This window comes from Diceros bicornis, chromosome 17 (assembly GCF_020826845.1).
Source record: "Diceros bicornis minor isolate mBicDic1 chromosome 17, mDicBic1.mat.cur, whole genome shotgun sequence".
Classification (NCBI taxonomy): domain Eukaryota; kingdom Metazoa; phylum Chordata; class Mammalia; order Perissodactyla; family Rhinocerotidae; genus Diceros; species Diceros bicornis.
Window position 1 is genome coordinate 12,700,476 of NC_080756.1, and position 18,592 is coordinate 12,719,067.

General features: G+C 45.3%; 2 protein-coding genes across 8 annotated transcripts in view; both read right to left on the reverse strand.

The window, feature by feature from the left end:
- Positions 1–7,384: 7,384 nt before the first annotated feature.
- On the reverse strand, positions 7,385–9,379 carry RPS26 (ribosomal protein S26). The gene is made up of 4 exons (XM_058557967.1): positions 9,238–9,379; positions 8,799–8,976; positions 7,841–7,971; positions 7,385–7,491 (listed from the first exon to the last, which is right to left on the reverse strand). Exons 1-4 carry the CDS (start codon positions 9,238–9,240, stop codon positions 7,456–7,458), a joined length of 348 nt encoding a protein of 115 aa, XP_058413950.1. The 5' UTR covers positions 9,241–9,379; the 3' UTR covers positions 7,385–7,455.
- Positions 9,380–11,578: 2,199 nt separating this feature from the next.
- Positions 11,579–18,592, reverse strand: part of IKZF4 (IKAROS family zinc finger 4) — a 34,346-nt gene continuing 27,332 nt past the window's right edge. For all 7 annotated transcript variants that reach the window (XM_058557975.1, XM_058557976.1, XM_058557973.1 and 4 more), the window contains 3 exons: positions 16,626–16,775; positions 16,028–16,159; positions 11,579–15,416 (listed from right to left, as the gene is read on the reverse strand). In XM_058557975.1, the coding sequence (XP_058413958.1) occupies positions 14,656–15,416; positions 16,028–16,159; positions 16,626–16,775 (1,043 nt within the window). In that variant the 3' untranslated portion in view covers positions 11,579–14,655. The remainder of the gene's footprint in view (positions 15,417–16,027; positions 16,160–16,625; positions 16,776–18,592) is intronic.

Below are 18,592 nucleotides of genomic sequence, written 5' to 3' on the forward strand. Positions count from 1 at the left end.
AATATATTGTAGTAAAAGTTATTGTAGATCTTAGCAACCTCAGCATACGATTTTTTTTCTTTCCTTATTAAGTCGAGAACTTTCACCTTTTCACTTAAAGGAAGCACTTTACAGCTTCCCTTTGGCATATCCAAATCGCCAGCGTCAGGACTCTTGCACTTTGGGGCCATTATTAAGTAAAATAAGGGTTACTTGAACACAAGCACTGTGATGCTGCCACAGTCGATCTGGTAACTGAGATAGTTGAGTGACTAACAGGTCGGTAGCATAATACAGCGTGGACACACTGGACAAAGGGATGATTCGTGTCCGGGGGTGAGACAGAGCGGGTGACGCGAGATTGCATCATGTTACTTAGAACGACGTGCAATTTAAAACTTATGAATTGTTGGGCCGGCCCCGTGGCTTAGCGGTTAAGCGCGCGCGTGCGCTCCGCTGCTGGCAGCCCGGGGATCGGATCCGGGGCGCGCACCGATGCATCGCTTCTCTGGCCATGCTGAGGCCGCGTCCCACATACAGCAACTAGAAGGCTGTGCAACTATGACATACAACTATCTACTGGGACTTTGGGGGGAAAAAAATAAATAAAAATAAAAACTTGTGAATTGTTTATTTCTAGAAATTTCCATTTAATATTTTCCATTTAATATTTTCAGACCACGGTTGACTGTGGGTAACTGAACTCATGGAAAGTGAAGTCACAGATAAGGGGGGACTACTGTGCATATGTAATATCAGTATAAAGAAGTTCATGTGAATGATGAATGCTAACTTCAGGATAGTGGTTACCTCTTGTGAGGAGAGGGTGGGATGCAATCAGCGGGGATTGCAGTGGGATGCTGGTGGCCTGGGTTCGGATCCCGGGCGTGCACTGACGCACCGCTTCTCTGGCCATGCTGAGGCCACGTCCCACATACAGCAACTAGAAGGCTGTGCAACTATGACATACAACTATCTACTGGGACTTTGGGGGAAAAAAATAAATAAATAAAAATAAAAACTTATGAATTGTTTATTTCTAGAATTTTCCATTTAATATTTTCAGACCACGGTTGACTGTGGGTAACTGAACCCATGGAAAGTGAAGTCGCAGATAAGGGGGGATTACCGTGCATATGTAATATCAGTATGAAGTTCATGTGAATGATGAATGCTAACTTCAGGATAGTGGTTACCTCTTGTGAGGAGAGGGTGGGATGCAATCAGTGGGGAGATCACAGAGAGATTCAACTCCAAAGGTAACCCTTTCTTTCGTAAGCTGGGAGATGGACACGCAGGCGTTTTTTGTATGTCTTAAATATTTCATTATGTTTTAAAAACTATTTTGCAAAAAAAAGAGAAACAAGGTGAACAGTGTATAGAGTGTGCTACCATTTCTGTTTAATATATATGTATTTGCTTGTATATATATTTATACAAGAAACTAGTCATAAGCGCCTCCTGGGAGCTGGGGGAGAACTGAGTCATTTTCACTATGTATACTTTTGCACCTTTTGACTTTTGTAGCTTTTGCATTTAACTAATTGAAGGAGAAAGAAAAAAAAAACCAGCCACTTCCCCTATACCTTCTGATCTTGTCCTTTTGTTCAATACCCTGTCTCTCGGCCACCTTTATTTTTTCCAATCACTTCTTTTTTGGTTTCCCTTTTCTCTCAATTGATCTTGGACTCCTTCACCCACCAATCAGTCATGACTGAAATAGCACCATAATTTCCATGTTGATATTCCCAAACTAAAGCAAACCAATCACGCATATTCTTCTTTTTTCTCTAGTACAATTCCTTAATATTCTTCAAAGTATGGTCTGCAGACCAAATGCATCAGAATCACTTGGGATGTTATTAAAATGCAGATTCCCAAACCCTACCCCAGGCACTTCGAACCATGCTTTTTGGAGGTGGGCTTAGGACTCTGCATTTTATTCAGATGGCAGAGGTGATTCTTATTCACACAAAGGAGATTACTTCATTCATCCCTGACTTTTCCATAGGCCGAGCGTATTTATTTATCCACAAACGTTGAGCACCTGCTATAGGTCAGAAAATATAACTGACCATCTAGACACTGTCCCCGACCTCATGAGCTTACAGCTCAGGAGACATTGCCCAGGGACATTTGCACGTGGTACTATTTTGGGTGATAAAGATCATTTGGGTGATAAAAAACAGTGATAAAACTTTTTTTAAATTTAAAAGCGGTTATTTAAATTTAAATTTTTAATTTAAATTTAAATATACATTATTTATAATTTATTAAATTAAATTTATTTAAATTTTAATTTAAATTTAAAACCGTGCAAGCGGTTAAGTGCACATGCTCTGCTTCGGTGGCCTGGGGTTCACAGGTTCGGATCTTGGGCGCTCACCGACACACCACTTGTCAAAGCCATGCTGTGGTGGCATCCCATATTAAGAGGAAGACGGGCACAGCTGTTAGCCCAGGGCCAATCTTCCTCACACACAAAAAAGAGGAGGATTGGCAGTGGATGTTAGCTCAGGGCTGATCTTCCTCACACACAAAAAAATAAAAAATTAAAAAAAAAAAAAAGCTATGTAATTGTTTTTTAAACATCACTCTATTTATGGCAAGAGTTATTAGCTTTCCATTTAGAATACTGACATGATTTCTTTTTTTCTATAATAAATAATGTAAAAAGTGAGTCAATTTAAAGAAAACAACAATATAGATATGGCAGAAATACCAAAAGAGGTACACGAATGCCTCAAGTTTGGGAAATATTCATCAAGCATTTCAGAGGTAGCTACAGTATAATGAAAAGAATAACAATTCTCATGAACTGACTGCTGTGAATCTAAGTCAGATCATGTCACTGCTCTGTTCAAAACTCTCCAGTGAATTACCATCACATTTTATTGTATTTTTGTAACAGCTTTATTGAGCTATAATTCACATACCATACAATTCACCCACTTAAAGTGTATAGTTCAGTGGTTTTCACTATCTTCACAGAGCTGTGCAACTATTACAATTAATTTTAGAAAATTTTCATTACCTACTCCTAAAAGAAACCCCATACCATCTAACAGTTACTCTCCTTTCCCCCAACCCCTCTATCCCTAAGCAACCACTAATCTACTTTCAATCTATAGATTTGCCTATTCTGGACATTTCGTATGAATGATATCAGACAACATGTGGGTCCTTTGTGACTGGCTTCTTTCATTTAGCATGTTTTCAAGGTTCATCAATGTTGTAGCATGTAGCAGTACTCCATTCCTTTTAGTGGCCAAATAATATTCCATTGTATGGCTATATCACATTTTATTTATCCATTCACCAGTTGATGGACATTTGGATTGTTTCTACTTGATGGCTATTATGAATAATGCTGCCATGAACATTCATGTACAAGTTTTTGTGTAGATTTGTTTTTGGTTCTCTTGGGTATATACCTAGGGGAGGAATGGGTAGGTCATATGGTAACTCTGTGTTTAACTTTCTGAGAAACTGCCAGATTATTTTCCAATGTGGCTGCACCATTTTACACGCCCACCAGCAAGGTACAAGGGTTTCAACTTTGCCACTTCATCACCAGCACTTGCTATTATCTGTCCCTCATATTACAGCCATCCTAGAGGATGTGAAATGGTATCTCACTGTTTACCATCACACTTTGAGTGAAGTCCAGAGTCTTTCCAGGCCTACAAAGCCCCATGTCACCTGGACCTGTCTTCTCTAACTCTGAATGCCAAAGGTATACAATCCTTTGTCTGCAATTGAAAAATCAAAACAACTCTAAAAATCAAGATTTTTGGAACTCATATGGCAGCAAAACCTGACATGAAACTTGTGTTAGATAATTTATAGTTTTTATTTCTTCTACTTATCAAGATTATCCTTTTTTTTTTTTTGTGAGTAAGACCGGCCCTGAGCTAATATCTATTGCCAATCCTCCTCCTTTTTTTTCCCCCTTTGTCTCCCCAAAGCCCCAGTAGATAGCTGTATGTCACAGTTGCACATCCTTCCAGTTGCTGTATGTGGGACGCGGCCTCAGCATGGCCGGAGAAGTGGTGCGTCAGTGCGCGCCCGGGACCCAAAACCGGGCCGCCAGTAGCGGAACGCGCGCACTTAACCGCTAAGTCACGGGGCCAGCCCCCAACAAGACTATTCTTCTATTTTGCAGCAGAAATATTAATGTGTTTGATCCTGGGTGCTATTCCAGATCCCTCTGAGAATGTTATGTATTAAATAGGATATACTCTGTATTACTGTGCCAAAATCGAAAAGCAATTCCAAGGTCTCAAGGACTTCATATAGAGGACTGCAGACCTGAACCGCTTCCCCCCGGCTCACTGAAATTTGGTCACTGCCTTGCTTTTTCTGTGACACGCTAGGCATACTCTTGCCTCAGGGCATTTGCACTTGCTATTCCCTTTGTTGGAAAGCTCTTTCTCCATTTATCCAAATGGCCTGCTTCTTCACTTTCTTTAGTTTTTTAATTAAACGTTATCTATAGTTTAATTAAATGTTACATATCTATAAGGTCACTTTATATAAAACTGCAGCTCTTCCTCACGTCAGATCACCCCCACACTGCTGCTCCCCTACTGAAGTGTAAAGCTCTTGGTCACTGCTAATATCTTCAAATGTCTGGAACATAGAGTACTGACTCAACTATTTCGTGAATAAATGATTGTTTTATATCACTTAAACCTCACCAAAATACTATGAAATAGGAATGATGTCCTAAAGATTAGAAAATTGAAGACAGGTTAGGTTACTCACCCCAGGTCACACAGCTTGAAGTATCAGAGGTGAGATTTACATCCAGGCGTCAGCCCTCTTAGGTTCTTAACCAGACAGCTCTGTTTAACGGGAGACTTAGACTCAGAAACAAAACACCAAGCTCATGGGCACTTAATACTTATTGAACAAATGAATGACTGAATCCAGATTGTAGCCCTCGTTCTTTCATCTACTGGCTCAGTCTCCTTCGACAAGCCTATTAGCTTGTCAACGCATATGAAGTGGACACACCTAATAATTACTGATAGAATAAATAAGTTAAATGTATAAACTAAAGAAGCATCACATTAACCTCAAATAGCGTAATAAGTAGTGAATAATTTCTTCCTCATATACACTAAGTTATGGAAAGGCAGGCAAAGAAAAATGAAAATCTAGGATTTGGAGTTTGCAGAAAGGGTGGTCCAGGACCTCAATGAATCCTGGCTACCACAAGGATCTGAAATCCAGTAACCTCATGGGTGGACATTTGACCAATGGCTGAAGAGCCCTGAGGCCTCTACCTGGCTTGAATACTCTTCACACACTGAATCTGGAGAACACGTGAGAAATGTTAGGGACATGCTGAGACTGCAGTGAACTTTCCCCCCTTAATCAAATCCATTAAAACAAATCAGCTGAGGGGTGGAAGGTAGGGGCTTAGAGGTCTATACCACCTTTTCCCATAGGTGGAAATCAGATATCCTGGTTGCCCATCAGACAAGGCATGGTTTAAGTTATTTGCAACCTATTTTGTGTTGGGAGGTGGGATGGGGCTACTTTAGAGCCTGAAGCACATGGAAAGCCTTTTTGTGCAAGTTCTCTCTCTCTGGCACTTCAAAATTACAATTAGTTTGGGATTATCTTCAAGTAGGAAAACTGCTAAAGCAATTCTTATTAGGCTGTTGAACACAGGATCCCTGGAGACAGGATCCTACTTCGCATTTAGAATGCATGAATCAATTTTTAAACTTACAGGAGAGCCAGCTAAGACCTACCCTGAGAAAAGGGCAGGCTGTGACAATAAACCTCTCTAAAAGGGCTGGCCCCATGGCTTAGCGGTTAAGTGGGCCCACTCCACTACTGGCAGCCCAGGGTTCAGATACCAGGTGCGCACAGACGCTCGGCTTCTCCGGCCATGCTGAGGCGGCGTCCCACGTACAGCAACTAGGATGTGCAACTATGACATACAACTATCTACTGGGGCTTTCGGGAGAAAAAGGGAAAAAAAGAAGGAAGATTGGCAATAGATGTTAGCCCAGAGCTGGTCTTCCTCAGCAAAAAGAGGAGGATTGGCTTGGATGTTAGTTCAGGGTGATCTCCTTCACACACACAAAAAAACAAAAAAACCTTTGTAGAGAAATCTTGGAGCAGTTACATTGGCCTGATTTACTACGTGAATCTGGTTTTACTGAGCAAGCTGGGATTTAGGACCACCAGGTCTAGCATTCATTTTTACCTTGGACCTCTGATTTTCTCCCATACAATGTTTACCCCTGGTGTAAAGGGGTCATTACAGTGTAGAGGAATAAAGCGGCACAGGTGTCTTGTGGGCCTCCCCAAAGGATGGCGACACTCTGCCTACAGTGTTCTGACAAATTCAGAATTTGCCACAGCTGTTCTAGCATATGCATTGGTATGGTGACCATGAGCAAGACAGGGTCAGCAGTTTCCATCTGAGTTTTTTTCAGTTAGTGTTCTCCAGTTAACAGGACCACCTCTATGCTCTGAAATACTCCACCCCTTCCTTGCTATCATATTGCTCTGAATACAGACACTTGCAAAAATGTTTCCCAGCACAACATATACTCAAAACTTCCAAGCCATTGGTTTAGCTTTAAAAAAAAAAAAAAAACCCATCACATAACCTAACTAGGAAAGCCAGTCCTTATCAATCCACTCCCAAATGAATTTTTCAAATAAACATACATCCCTAGCTGACAGCTTTCTAATTTCTGAATTCTACGACAAATGAAGCACTGACACCTAGACGAAATAAGGTACTGCCCTTGTCCACACTTTGTATGGAAATTCTCTTTCCTGTTGTGGGACCCCCACAAGTTTCTAGGAATACCTCTGGCGTCCTGGGTATTTTTACTCCATAGGGAAATGCACCATAGAAAGATGTAAGTTGGGTGAGAACTGGCTTACCAGCAGATCAACTCCAAGGTAGGTCCAGATGAATTCTATGAAGTTAATCTAGATACAGATCCCCTTAAGAGCTATCCAAGTCATGTGCTTCTTATTAAAGTGTCCTTGCCCCCCACCAGGTGTATGCACACCTCAGTCTAAGTCACCTCCTGATATGCTCCTCACTCAATAACAGTTTTTTCCTTACCCCCTAGTTCCTCTCTCCTATTTTTAAGACACCGACTTAAGCAACTAGCCAGAATGAATTAACCTAACACTCACAGATACCTTAACCCCTTTCCCTCCACACATCTATGCAAATTGTGGAGGCCAAAGATACAAATACAAAAGAAACCCGAGTTAAGGTTTAACTTACATGGATAAGCTTTCTCCCCCATGAAAAGACTATGTGGCACTCCACACTTGAATACTTGGTATTATAAGTAATTACAATCCCTACAACACACACAACCCCCACCCTATGTGGCAACAGATACACTCAACATGCTTTGTAAAGTATAATTTCCATTTTATTTTTATCCATAACAGTTTGTCTTCAGTCCTTAAGAACTTAGCTCATTACATAGGCTTTGGCGGAGGTCGTGGGGCGGCACCCTGAAAAATGAAGGAATGAGAGTAAATTGAAAACTATCAATGGAAAACACCCCCCTTAAAGAACCTGACTGACCACTACCCTCCCATCACTAATAATGTATTTGGGCCATAAACGCATGGAAAAGTGGTAGATAAGGAAGGAGAACCACACTACTCCATCTGAAACAGAGTCTAACAATTCTTCTTTAGAATTATCTCTAAGCAAATATTTTAGATGTGGGTCCCACCTGCCTTACCACTTAGTTATTTCACCCATAGACAGAGACCTTAATTTGATATTCCTTATATCCTCACATACTTTTTGTCCATCACTCCTCTGCCTTCCATAACTCCTTTTTAACATACTTACAGCAGGTCTAAATCTGGGTGGGGGTGTTCGATCCTTCCGGGCTTCACGAGAACGATTCCTGACTACCTTGCTGTGAATGGCACAACTCACACAGTAATGTAGTTTCACATACAGCTTGGGAAGCACATAGGCTGAGGAATAAAAAATAAGAAATACAACATTAGGTATTACATACCCCTCTTGCACTGTTCTTTCTTACTCGTTCTATTATTCAAAATTAAACCTACTTAAATGTCTGTCTGGCACATCTATAAAATTTCTCTCTCAAAGCAACTGGTCACTTTCCGACACCTAAACACATGTGCACAGTTTCACGAATGACTATTCCCCCCACTAACCCATTCTGTCACCATGGGGACCAAATCCATACCCTAGACGTAATAAACCAAGAATCCAGTTCCTTCAGCAGTTGCACCAGCCCTAATGCCTACTCCTGGGTCCCTTCTTGTTGCCTAACAGTTAACTTGTCTCACGAAAAAGAAATGATCAAAACGACATCATATTCCTCCAAAGATCAGACTTGTCGACCAAACTAGACTGCCTCCATTCTTGAAATATTCTTCAAAAGGCTCCGTCTGTGCATTTCCACATGTAGTCAAATGTTCTTCAACAATTCAAAAGACTTACTACCTTCACCACGTTTACAGCCAGTGCTCCCCAAGTGTTGACACAAAATATGCTCCGTAAATGCTTCTGGAATCTCACCCCCTAAACAGTCACAGACTATGACTCAAAGACTGCACTACTCCAAAAATCACCCTCCGCCCAGACGAGACTCAAAACTGCAAACAAGCTAGCACAGATACCCTTTCCAGCGACAACAACGTTCAAGACACACGGAAATTACCTGGGACGCTCCAGAATCTCGCCCATGAAGAGAGCCTGCAGGTGGGGTGGGGTGGGGTGGGGGAGGTTTTAGATACTAGGATATCTGCACCGGTCGCGCCAGCTCACTCACCATCGAAGACACTCGCTTCGGAAATATCCCTGACGGCTGCAGCCTCCACTATGTTTCGAATGACGAACTTCTTAATAGCCTTATCCTTGGGCACGCATCGGGCGCAGTTGGTGCAGCGAATAGGCTGCACGTGGCCGCGGCCCTTTTTCGCACGACCATTGTTCCTTCTTTTCTTGGTCTATAGCGGGACAAAGGCCCTGTTACGAAACGGGCGCAGATGACCAGCCCCAGCCCCCTTCCGGCTACATCAACGCCCGCAGCGCCGAGAAAAGTACCACTCAGGCCTCACGTCGCTCCGCAAACTGCTCCGAGCCCGAACATACACACACTCTGCCCCCTGCCCCAGCATGGTCCGGGCTCTCAAATCCCACCCCCCACCACAACCGGCTCCCCCCAACCTCCGCCCGGACCCCCGCGCTCACCACGCGCCAGAACTCACCATCTTGAGAACGCGGGCCCGAGAGAGAATCCGGTGGCCGGCCCGGCTCTCTTATATAGCGCGAGATCCCTACGCTCACTCCGGAAGACTCCTTAGGAGACCAGCGCCAAGAACAGCAACGCACTTTACTCAAGTTTTCTTCATTATTCAGCGTTTCTGCTGGAATTTAGCGTAGAAAGAGGTTTCTCGAGTTTATTTATCCGTGGTGCAAGGTGACCATGGGACTACTTAGCCTGCTGGCGGAGGAAAATTAGGGTTATACGTTTCCCAGCAAGCATCGCGAAGCCCGACCCCGGACGTAATTCTGGGCCTTATAATTATTTGGTTTTTGCGACGCTAGGGGTGAAGTTGCCCGGCGCAAAACCACGAGTAGCTAGAGGCCAGAGGGAAAGCACTGCATGGTGGGAGTTGTAGTGCTAAGCTGGCAGGCCCCTGGCCCCAAGCACTTATGGGGCGCTACGCCACCGGGGGACGCTCTCGGCTCATTTCTCTGACAATCCTGCTATTTGGTGCCGGGCTAAGAAACGGAAGACCTGGGAGGAAACAAAACATTTTGTTAATTACTCCTTCCAGTATGGAGAGAACCCCACGATGAGGGGCCATGGACAAGTGCATTGGTGCTAGCGCTGTTTCTCATTCACCTTTTTATCCCTGGATCCTGTTAGCACAGTGCCAGGCACTGTAGTAAGCGCTTTATAAATATTAACTCATTAACTCAATAATGCCTATAAGGCATTAGATACTATTGAGTTGTAAGGTAGGTACTATTATTATTCTCATTACAGATTGAAAAACTGAGGTGCAGAGAAGTTAAAAATTTGCCCAAAGTCACACACAGCTACTAAGAGGTGTTCTGGCTACACTATGCTGTGCTGCCTCTCACCTAACAAATGGATGGAGGTATAGCCCGGACCAGTGACTAAAAGATTAGTAGAAATATATTTTACATTGGTACTCAACACATTAAACGCAAATACACACACAAAACTGAAACACAAACTTCATGAAACAATACTTACCTTTAGGATGTAATGTGCACTGGTATGTTTTCTATTTTAACAAATGCTCATCAAGCCCCATTAAAGTGATTTCACAGCTCATTGATGAGTCTGGCCCCCAGTTGAAACACACTTTCTTATGTATAAGCTCCATTTACCTCTGAAGAGTCTTCAGAAAGTTTTTAGCCTTGAGCAGGAGTGGCTATCTGTGGGCAGCCAACAACCCAGTTGTCTCCAAAATTGAAGAAACTAGGGTGTCAACGGAACCTCCCAGTATTTGGACCCAAGATGGTACAGACTGAGACCAACCGTTCATTGTGAGTAGTTCTCACAATGGAGTCAGAATATACCAGATTCACTTTCCCTCCAACAACCCATCATGGTTTCTCTTAACCTCTAACTCACCTCTAACTCACTTTATTGGGGTTAAAATTTATTTTCCAACTTTTGTTTGGCTTCAAAACAACTATACTTGCGGTCTCTTTTGACTTTGAATTTTGTTAGTTTCAATGGGGCATGGAAAATGATAGGCACTAGGTGGAAGTGTCTTCAATTTTCATTTCAATATCTCATGGAAGACAGAAGGAAGATGTTCCCGTATGGAATGGCAATGAAGTAGATAGGCGAGAATAGAAAAAGTTCAGAGTGAAGGGGACAAAAAATAGTTAATATTTAAGAATTAAAGTTAATGTTCCTATCTTGGCTTTTCTTTGGACTTTTACAGCCTGGGGATTTCACTGGCTGCATTCTCTGGCATAAAGGCTTGGGCACAGACTTTGGAGTTACACACCCCTGGGTTCAAATCCAGGTTCTGTCACTTATTGGCTGATGAGTCTTGGACAAGTTATTTTATTCTCTTCTTGGGCTTTTATTTCTTCACTAGTAATGGTGATCATTCCTTTGGGTTGTTTCTACAGTTAAATGAATATTTGGCACATGCTTGGCATGAGAGGCTCAAGAAGTTGTAGACCCTATTATTATCATCATTCATGTTATTGTAACTTGTATCTCCCTGGGCATATAATGTGTTTTGCACATTTGCACAGACTAGGTGCTCAACAAAGTTTGATGAATCTCTGCTTTGGATGGACAGGCAAGCTGGGTTTTCTCTCCTATATGGAAGGCACTCCTGGTAGGAAAATCTCCTCCACTTCCCATTCTAGTTTAAAAATTCTTCTGTTCTTCCGTAGCAACAACTTGAGCATTCTTGTTTGGTTTTCTCTCAATCTTAGACTTGTTCACCTCCAAAATGTTTAGCAGTTGGTACAGTAAGTTGCAAGGAGGCCCCCCCCTCCCAGCATAAAGGCAAGGCAAAGGAAGTCTGCAAAAGCAAGCAGGGGTGTTAAATTACTCATGTTTATTTATAACAGACCTTCAGCCAGTACAGTACAAAACTTACAGTAGTATATCTCCGTTACACAAATATTTACTTACAATATATTACATATACAAAATGCTTTGCAATAAGTCTCAAAAGCTAGTTTAACTCCCCTTGAGAAAGGAGAAAAACACTTTAAAAAAAAAGGGGGCGGGGGGAACCGGAGGAAGAGGAGGAGGTGAAGGGGTAAGGTCCAAGGAGACACCAAGCATAGGTTACAAATGAAACCCTGGGAGAGAGAGAGAGAAGAGAGGTGGTATTGCACTTGCTTCTCTGTTTTTTTTCTTTGTTCTTCATAACTTCTGATTAAAAATATATATAATATATATATATATATTATATACACAAGGAAAGAAGCTGCCAGAAGTATTACAAAATCCCATCCGCAGCTTGGACACTGACACAAAAAAACAAAGGTCTGGAAAAGTGTCTATTTAGAAATTTTTTGTGTGGTGTTGATTTTGAATATCAATATAAAAGGAAAACACCTCTTTTCTCCATGTGGGTTTCAGTGTTGGTTTTTTTTTTTCTTTTTCTTTACTTTTTTTTATGCAAAAGGAGCTGGGAGAGAGCATGAGGAAGTTTGAGGTTCCAGAGCTAGAAGGCTCTGGAAGGTAGGATTTTGTACCTAAGACCCTGGTTAAAGTGCAGTGATGGTCTGGAGAGAGATAGAGTGCCCTTCTCTCCCCTCCTTAGCACCTGGTCTTGCCCTTCCAGTCTCTGCTCTCATGGGCTCAGAGTACAGCCTCAGAGCATAGTCCTTCATGTTCCAGGAGGTTACAGGTGCCGAAACTGACTGGGGGAGGGGACGGGGGCACCCTAAGGCTCTGATACCCCAGAAGGGACTAGTCCTTATGAGGTGTCACCAAATACACAGCAGAAACAGAAGAGGTGGTAGGGGGCAGGTCTAATGGGAAGGGGCTCAATAACCAGAACAGTTGAGGAGAACCCAGGTATTAATCTCAGCTCTGCTGCCATCCTGAAACAAGGAGCCAGTTCCCTGTGGTGCTGTTGAGAAGACTCTCCTCTTCTCTAGAGACCACTCTCCTCCCAGCTAACTCCCCCATCCTCTGCCCCTGGCAGCATCTGTTTATTGCTACATTGTCAAGGAGGAACAGTCAACCCACAGTGCCCCTCCCTGACAATCTGGTTCTCTTGGGGAGACCACATAATGGAGGAGAAAAAGGAGGAAGAAGAGAAGTTTTTTTAGGGTCCTCCTTCCCATATGAGGGTAAGGTAGGCTCTTCTTAGAGCCCTTAAGGGCCCCAATCCCCGGGTCTGTTCCTTAGCCAACCCTTTACCATCCCCCTAAATTATCCCTGATAGGGAGTGAGAAAAGTAGGAGGCAAAAGAGCCAATAAGGAAAGGACATGTGGAAAGAAAGATGGAAGGGAAGAGAAAAGGAGAGAGAGAGAAGGACCAAGTGTTACAACTTGTGAGGTGTTGTGTTTGGTTTTTACTTTCTTTTTCTTTAAATATAGAAAAACAGCCTTTGGTTTGAATCTCAAGGAAGCAGAGAATGGGATGGTTGTGGCGTTGGGCCGAGAACTCTTGTAGAAAGAGACCGCCACTTGCAGTGGCGCTGTATCTCCTCCTGTCCCCTTCTCACTAACTAGGTTAGCCAAGCCGCCAAGGGTCTCTGCAGTAGCCAGGAGGAGAGTGCCCCCTCCTGTCCTACATCTGGGAGCTGAGTCTAGGAGGGGGCAGGTAAGGATGACCCCCAATTCAGTTGTGCCCATCCCACTCTTGCTGGGACAAGAGTGGAATGGCGTGAGGGGCACATGCCCTTGCTGTTCCTGGGATAATTTTTGGTTATACTGAAAATTAGAGAAAAGAGACACCCTTTTCTCCCTGCCACTGATCCTAAGGACAGGGCCCAGGAGCCCAGGAATGAGCGGCTGAATCCTGCTGGGGGTGAAGAAGAAGGCAGCATGACTGAGGGGTTGAGATACCCCTGTCATCAGGCAGCAACCCACTAGTTTCTCATAGGACAGGGACGGCAGGAGTCCCTGAGAGTCTAGGAAGGTCACTAGAGTGAAGAAGTTTGAGAGGTGGAAGAGAAAGAGAAGAATTCTGACCCACCCCCTTCCCATGCCCTGGTTCCCAATTAGGCACCTGTAGCTCCCAACATGTCAGAGACGGAGGACTGCAGACCTAGCCTTTGCCCCTGAGAATATAAAATTGGGGCACTCCAAGGAGAGAAGAACCACCACTGAGTAGACCGGCAGGTTGAAGAGAGTAGAGCAGTAGTTGGGGGTTGTCAGAGGAGGGAAGAGATGTATCACATCCTAGAGGGAGATCCCGAATGTGGGCTTTGGGGAGCTCATATTCCCAGGGGGATGTCAAGAGAACCCTCAGTCCCACAGGGCCTGGAGAGAATTTTTTCAGCCCCTCCTACTTCCAAATGAGGAAATTCTTCATTCGTTCAAGAATAGTGCAAGCTGCCTAAAGTGAGAGGGCACAAGAGGTATGGAGTACCAGGTTGAAGGGGCCCAGAGAGGAGACATAATGCCACAGAGCTAGGGGAGGGCCACAAGGAGCTATCAGCATCAAAACTAAAGAATCAGGTAATGCGAAAGGTGAGGACTTAAAGCAAGAAGCTCAAGGTCTCTTAGTACTAAGAGGAGCTTCCCACCCCCGGGCCTGTGGGAGAAAGCTGGATCCAAGAGAGAAAACTTAGGCCTTAAGTGGAAGGTGACTGTGGGCAGGAGGGTGGGGGAGTGGCAAGTGACTGATATAAGTTAAAAAAAAAAAGCAAAATAAAAATCAACTAATTATATTAATAAATAACTCTGTGAGTATGCCAGGATGAGAGGAGAAGAGAAAAAAGAGAAACATAAGCAAAAGACCTGTTTCATCACAATGCTTAAATCAGTCAAGGAAGAGGAAGAGAATAGGTGAGGAGGGGTCAGGGTCAAGTGTGAAGTCGGGTAGCCAGTGGTGGGGGCTACATAGCACAACTCCTTGGGATGTGGTGGGGACGGGCTAGACTCCTGTAGGTAGGGCAGGGGGGTGGCAGGCTGAGGGGAGGGCGGTCGGTCGCTAGCCTACCTTGTGCTCCCCCCGGACAATGTGGGAAGAGAATTCGTACCGGTCTTGGCTGTGGTAGCCACAGATGTTGCACTCGAAAGGGTCTCTGAAGCCATGGCAGCCCATGTGGATAGTGAACATGACATGGTCCAGGAAGAGGATGCGGCAGTGCTCACACTTGAAGGCCTTCACAGGCTCACCGCTCTCGCCCACCACCCGAAGCACTTCCTTAGAGGGGCCAGGGGTGCCCCGCAGTAACCCCTCCTGTGGCTTGGGGTCCTCTTTGGTGTAGGCAGGACTGGGCCGGCCCACCACAATGGTGGGAGGAGGCTGGGGTGGGGGACCCTGAGGGAGGGATACCACCCCCCCAACCCGATCTTCGTGGTTGCTTTCTGTATCTGTGGAGTCTTGGCAGCCATTGCTGGGGGATGCCCCAGGGTCAGTCAGGGGGCCTCGGGCCCGGTAGAGGAGGGGACCTCCATCAGCCAGGTCCTCGGGTCCCTCACCTGCTTCTCGGGACCCTGGAAGCTCCAGTCGACTGGGGAGGGGCTGCATCTGGGTGTAGACAGAGCTGATGACGGGCGTGAGTTCTGAGATGCAATTGGTAGGTGGAAGGCGGAGGGGACGCAGATGCTCTGCCCCCACAAAGGCCAGAGAACCTCCAAAGCCAGGCTCCAGGCCATGGTGTGCCACCAACTCCACATCCTTCTCATAGCCGCCCGAGTTCACATCATAGGGGAGGTCTGAGAGGCTGAAGCGCATCTGCTTCTCGCCTGTGGAGAAGAGGCTCTCAGCAGGGCTGGTGGGAGAATTCCTAAGCTCCCCAGGATTACTTTGTTTTCTTACCCATGGGGATGGCTGTAACATTATTTACTACCACTCAGTTACTTCCCTGGAGGTCAGGTCCCCTATGGGGCCGCTCCCCGACTCTAGGCTGTAATCTTAGAGGAGGACTCAGTCCCAGCCCACTGATCTTTACTACTTCCTTCATTATTCTCTGTGAAGCTCCAGGTCCTTAGAGAGGGCCAGGTGGGGGGATCCCGTACGCACCTCCTCCCTCTGACTCTAAGGGCTCTTCTCTCGGCCACCATAGACTCAGGTCCTCGATATTCTCAAAAACTGGGAGAGTCTGATCCCCCTGACCCCCTCCTCTTACAACCAACTCAAGAGCCTTCCACATTGCCCCTCTCTACCCTCTTGAGGTACATTCTCCCTCTTCACTCCCCTCCTGTTCTGGGGATAGATTCTGAGCACCAGAGACCACCAGACTGCTTTCTTTCCTTCAATCAAATTTCCAGACCCAACTGGTCTAACGGCTCCCAGAGCTCAGATTTAGATGAGCTGTGGCTTAAAGCTGATGTCTCCTCTCCAACTGGACTCTTACCTACAAACTTCTGGGGGGTGGAACGCTTGCGTTTGGTGAGGCTGTTGGCCAGACGATCAATGAAAGTTGGCCGCTCAGAGGACGAGTGCAGCATGGAGTCTGGCACCATCTCCAGGTCACGTATCTCATCACCTAGTGGGAGGGAGGTGGGGACAGGTAGTAGCAGCTGAGTGGGGGTAGCACTGGCCCAGCAGCCTTCTCCTGGAGAAAACCAGCAGATCAGCAGCCCAGGAAGGTCATACCTGATGCCTGGGAAATGGTTCTGTTTACTTCAACCTGTCTAGAGCTCGTCCTAGCAACAGTTCAGACAATTTGGAGACAAATATACATCTGACCCTTGATTTATTTAATGTTTCCTTGCGTTCTCTCTCTCCCACTAGACTGAGAAAATAGACCAGATCCTCCTCTACCTCTGGATCTCCCTTAGCACCTACCACAGGGCTTGGCCCCAACTGGGGTGCTCGGCAGATTCACTGAGGTAGCTGTCCCTTTTCCATAGACCTCGTCCCTTTGGGGCGGGAGGTGCTGGAATCACGCTTGTCCTGCACTCCCCCCTGCCCTGCCCTCCACTCCCCCATAGCCCCGCCTGTGGCCTCACCTGGTTGGCCAGCCAGAGCTTGGGCTTCAGTGCTGAGACTCTGTAGGTAGTTGTGGCACCGCTCTTTGTGCTCCTCCAGGGTACTCTGCTGTTTGTAGCTGCGGCCGCAGTAGTTACACTTGTAGGGCTTGCCCACGGTGGGAGAGGAGACTGTGGAGGAGAGAGGAGAGAAACAGCATCAGAGTTACTTCTCCCAGTGCCCTGGTTCCACAAAATCATCCAGGAACAAATGTATACTGGCAGGAGGAGGAAGGGATATTGCTCAGCTGAATTCTTCTGCTTGTTTTCCCTTCTCCAACTTCAGCTGTAAGCATGGACTGATGACCAAACCTTGGAGAAGAGGGACAACGCACAGCTATGGGAGGAGAGGGGGACCTAGGGCATATAGCTTTGGTCTGCTGGGGGGCCTCAAGATGGCCACATTGCTGCTTGAAGGAAGGGAGGACCCAGGGACTTTGTAGGGGCTCATCCCTGGCAGGCAGGCTGGCCCCACCCCAGGATCTCAGAGTCTGGGGCCCAGACTGTGGTTTAACCTTTCCATGTGGCAGGCGGGTGTAAGTGCTGTTTATCAGACAAGGGGATTTTTTTGCTTACGAACTATCTGCTTCGGTTTGGGGGAAATTGGTGGGCTGGGGTAACAGAAATGACAGCCCTTAGATCTGCCACGTGGGGAGGGGCAGTTTTCACTGACCTTTACTTGTACTGTTACCTCCATCCCTAGCCTGGTTTTACTGCTTATTTTTCTTCCTGTCTCTCTACACTGAGATACCAAGAGAGCCCCAGAAAAACCATCGCTGAGAAAGAAATTCTGAGAAGAGAAAGAGAATAAAAGAACAGAGAGGAAGAGAAAAGAGAAGAGTAAAAGGAAGAGAACACCAACTTTGGGGGTCTTTTTTTTTTTTTTTTAAATAAAGAACAGGTTATGAAGATTTTGTTTCTACTGAAGAAAAAAGATTGGGAAAAGAGAGATCGACACTTCCTTTAAAGACAACTTTTGAGATGATGTTTGTGAGAGAAGAGAAAAAAGTGAGAGAAACAAGGTACTGTGTATTTTATATTTTATGTATCTTGCTACTACTGAGCAGGAGGCAGGAGAAGGTGTCTCCGGGAGGCTGGTAATTACTACCCCCCCGCCACACACACACACACACACACTCGCCGAAACTGGGCCTTGACTCAGTCAGTCTACTGCCGTTTTGCTCTTGCTCTGTAAACCCTAGTATTTGGGGGATGAGAAGAACGCCATGGTCCCCATCCACCCAAGACTCTTGGGGAAAGGATTTAACATCTGGATAGGAAGCCCCATTTTTCTTATAGTGTGGGTTGTATTAGAAAGCATCTCACAGAGATGGGACCTGACAGTGTATCTGTGTCTGCTTCTGTCCCTAATAATCTCCTACAAAACAACATCCAGAATCCACCCAGCTGGCCTAGCCGCTGTTGGTAAGAATTCTAGAGGCCAAGCCATCCTTGTTCCAAACCAGCAGGGGGAGCCGCCCTTTTTCTGAGAAAAAGGAGGGCGACTCAGGCACCGGACCTTGATGGGGTTCCAGCGAGGCTGCAGAACAGCTCTGTGACCTGCAAATCCTTTTTTTTTCTTCAGTGCTTCAGTTTCCCTGTCAGCAAAATGGGAATAATAACATCTACCTTGGAACTTTTATGAGAATCACATGAGGAGACACAAGTGAAATACTTTGTAGATTATAAAGCATGAATCAACGATCATCTTTCTCTCTGTTTCTCCACATAGATAGAGACAAAGGTCCCAGGTCCAAGGTGAGAGAACCTAGAACGAGGTAGGTGGCTAGAAAAAGTAGAGGGTGGTGATTGCTCTGTGCCTTTAAATCTTGGCCCAGGAGAGTTTAGGAAAAGAGAAAAACAGCAAGGAGAGTTTCCAAGGACAGACCCTACTAATTCTTTCCCCTCTGCCCTTCTTCCTGCCTGTTCCCAATCTTGAGCTCCCTCCT

Excerpts from the sequence above, each read along its gene's own strand:
- RPS26 (XM_058557967.1), bottom strand. Across the intron at positions 7,972-8,798 it reads CGAAGCGAGTGTCTTCGATG|CCTATGTGCTTCCCAAGCTG; the intron begins GTGAGTGAGCTG and ends TTTATTCCTCAG. Across the intron at positions 7,492-7,840 it reads CACCCAGATTTAGACCTGCT|GGTGCCGCCCCACGACCTCC; the intron begins GTAAGTATGTTA and ends TTCATTTTTCAG.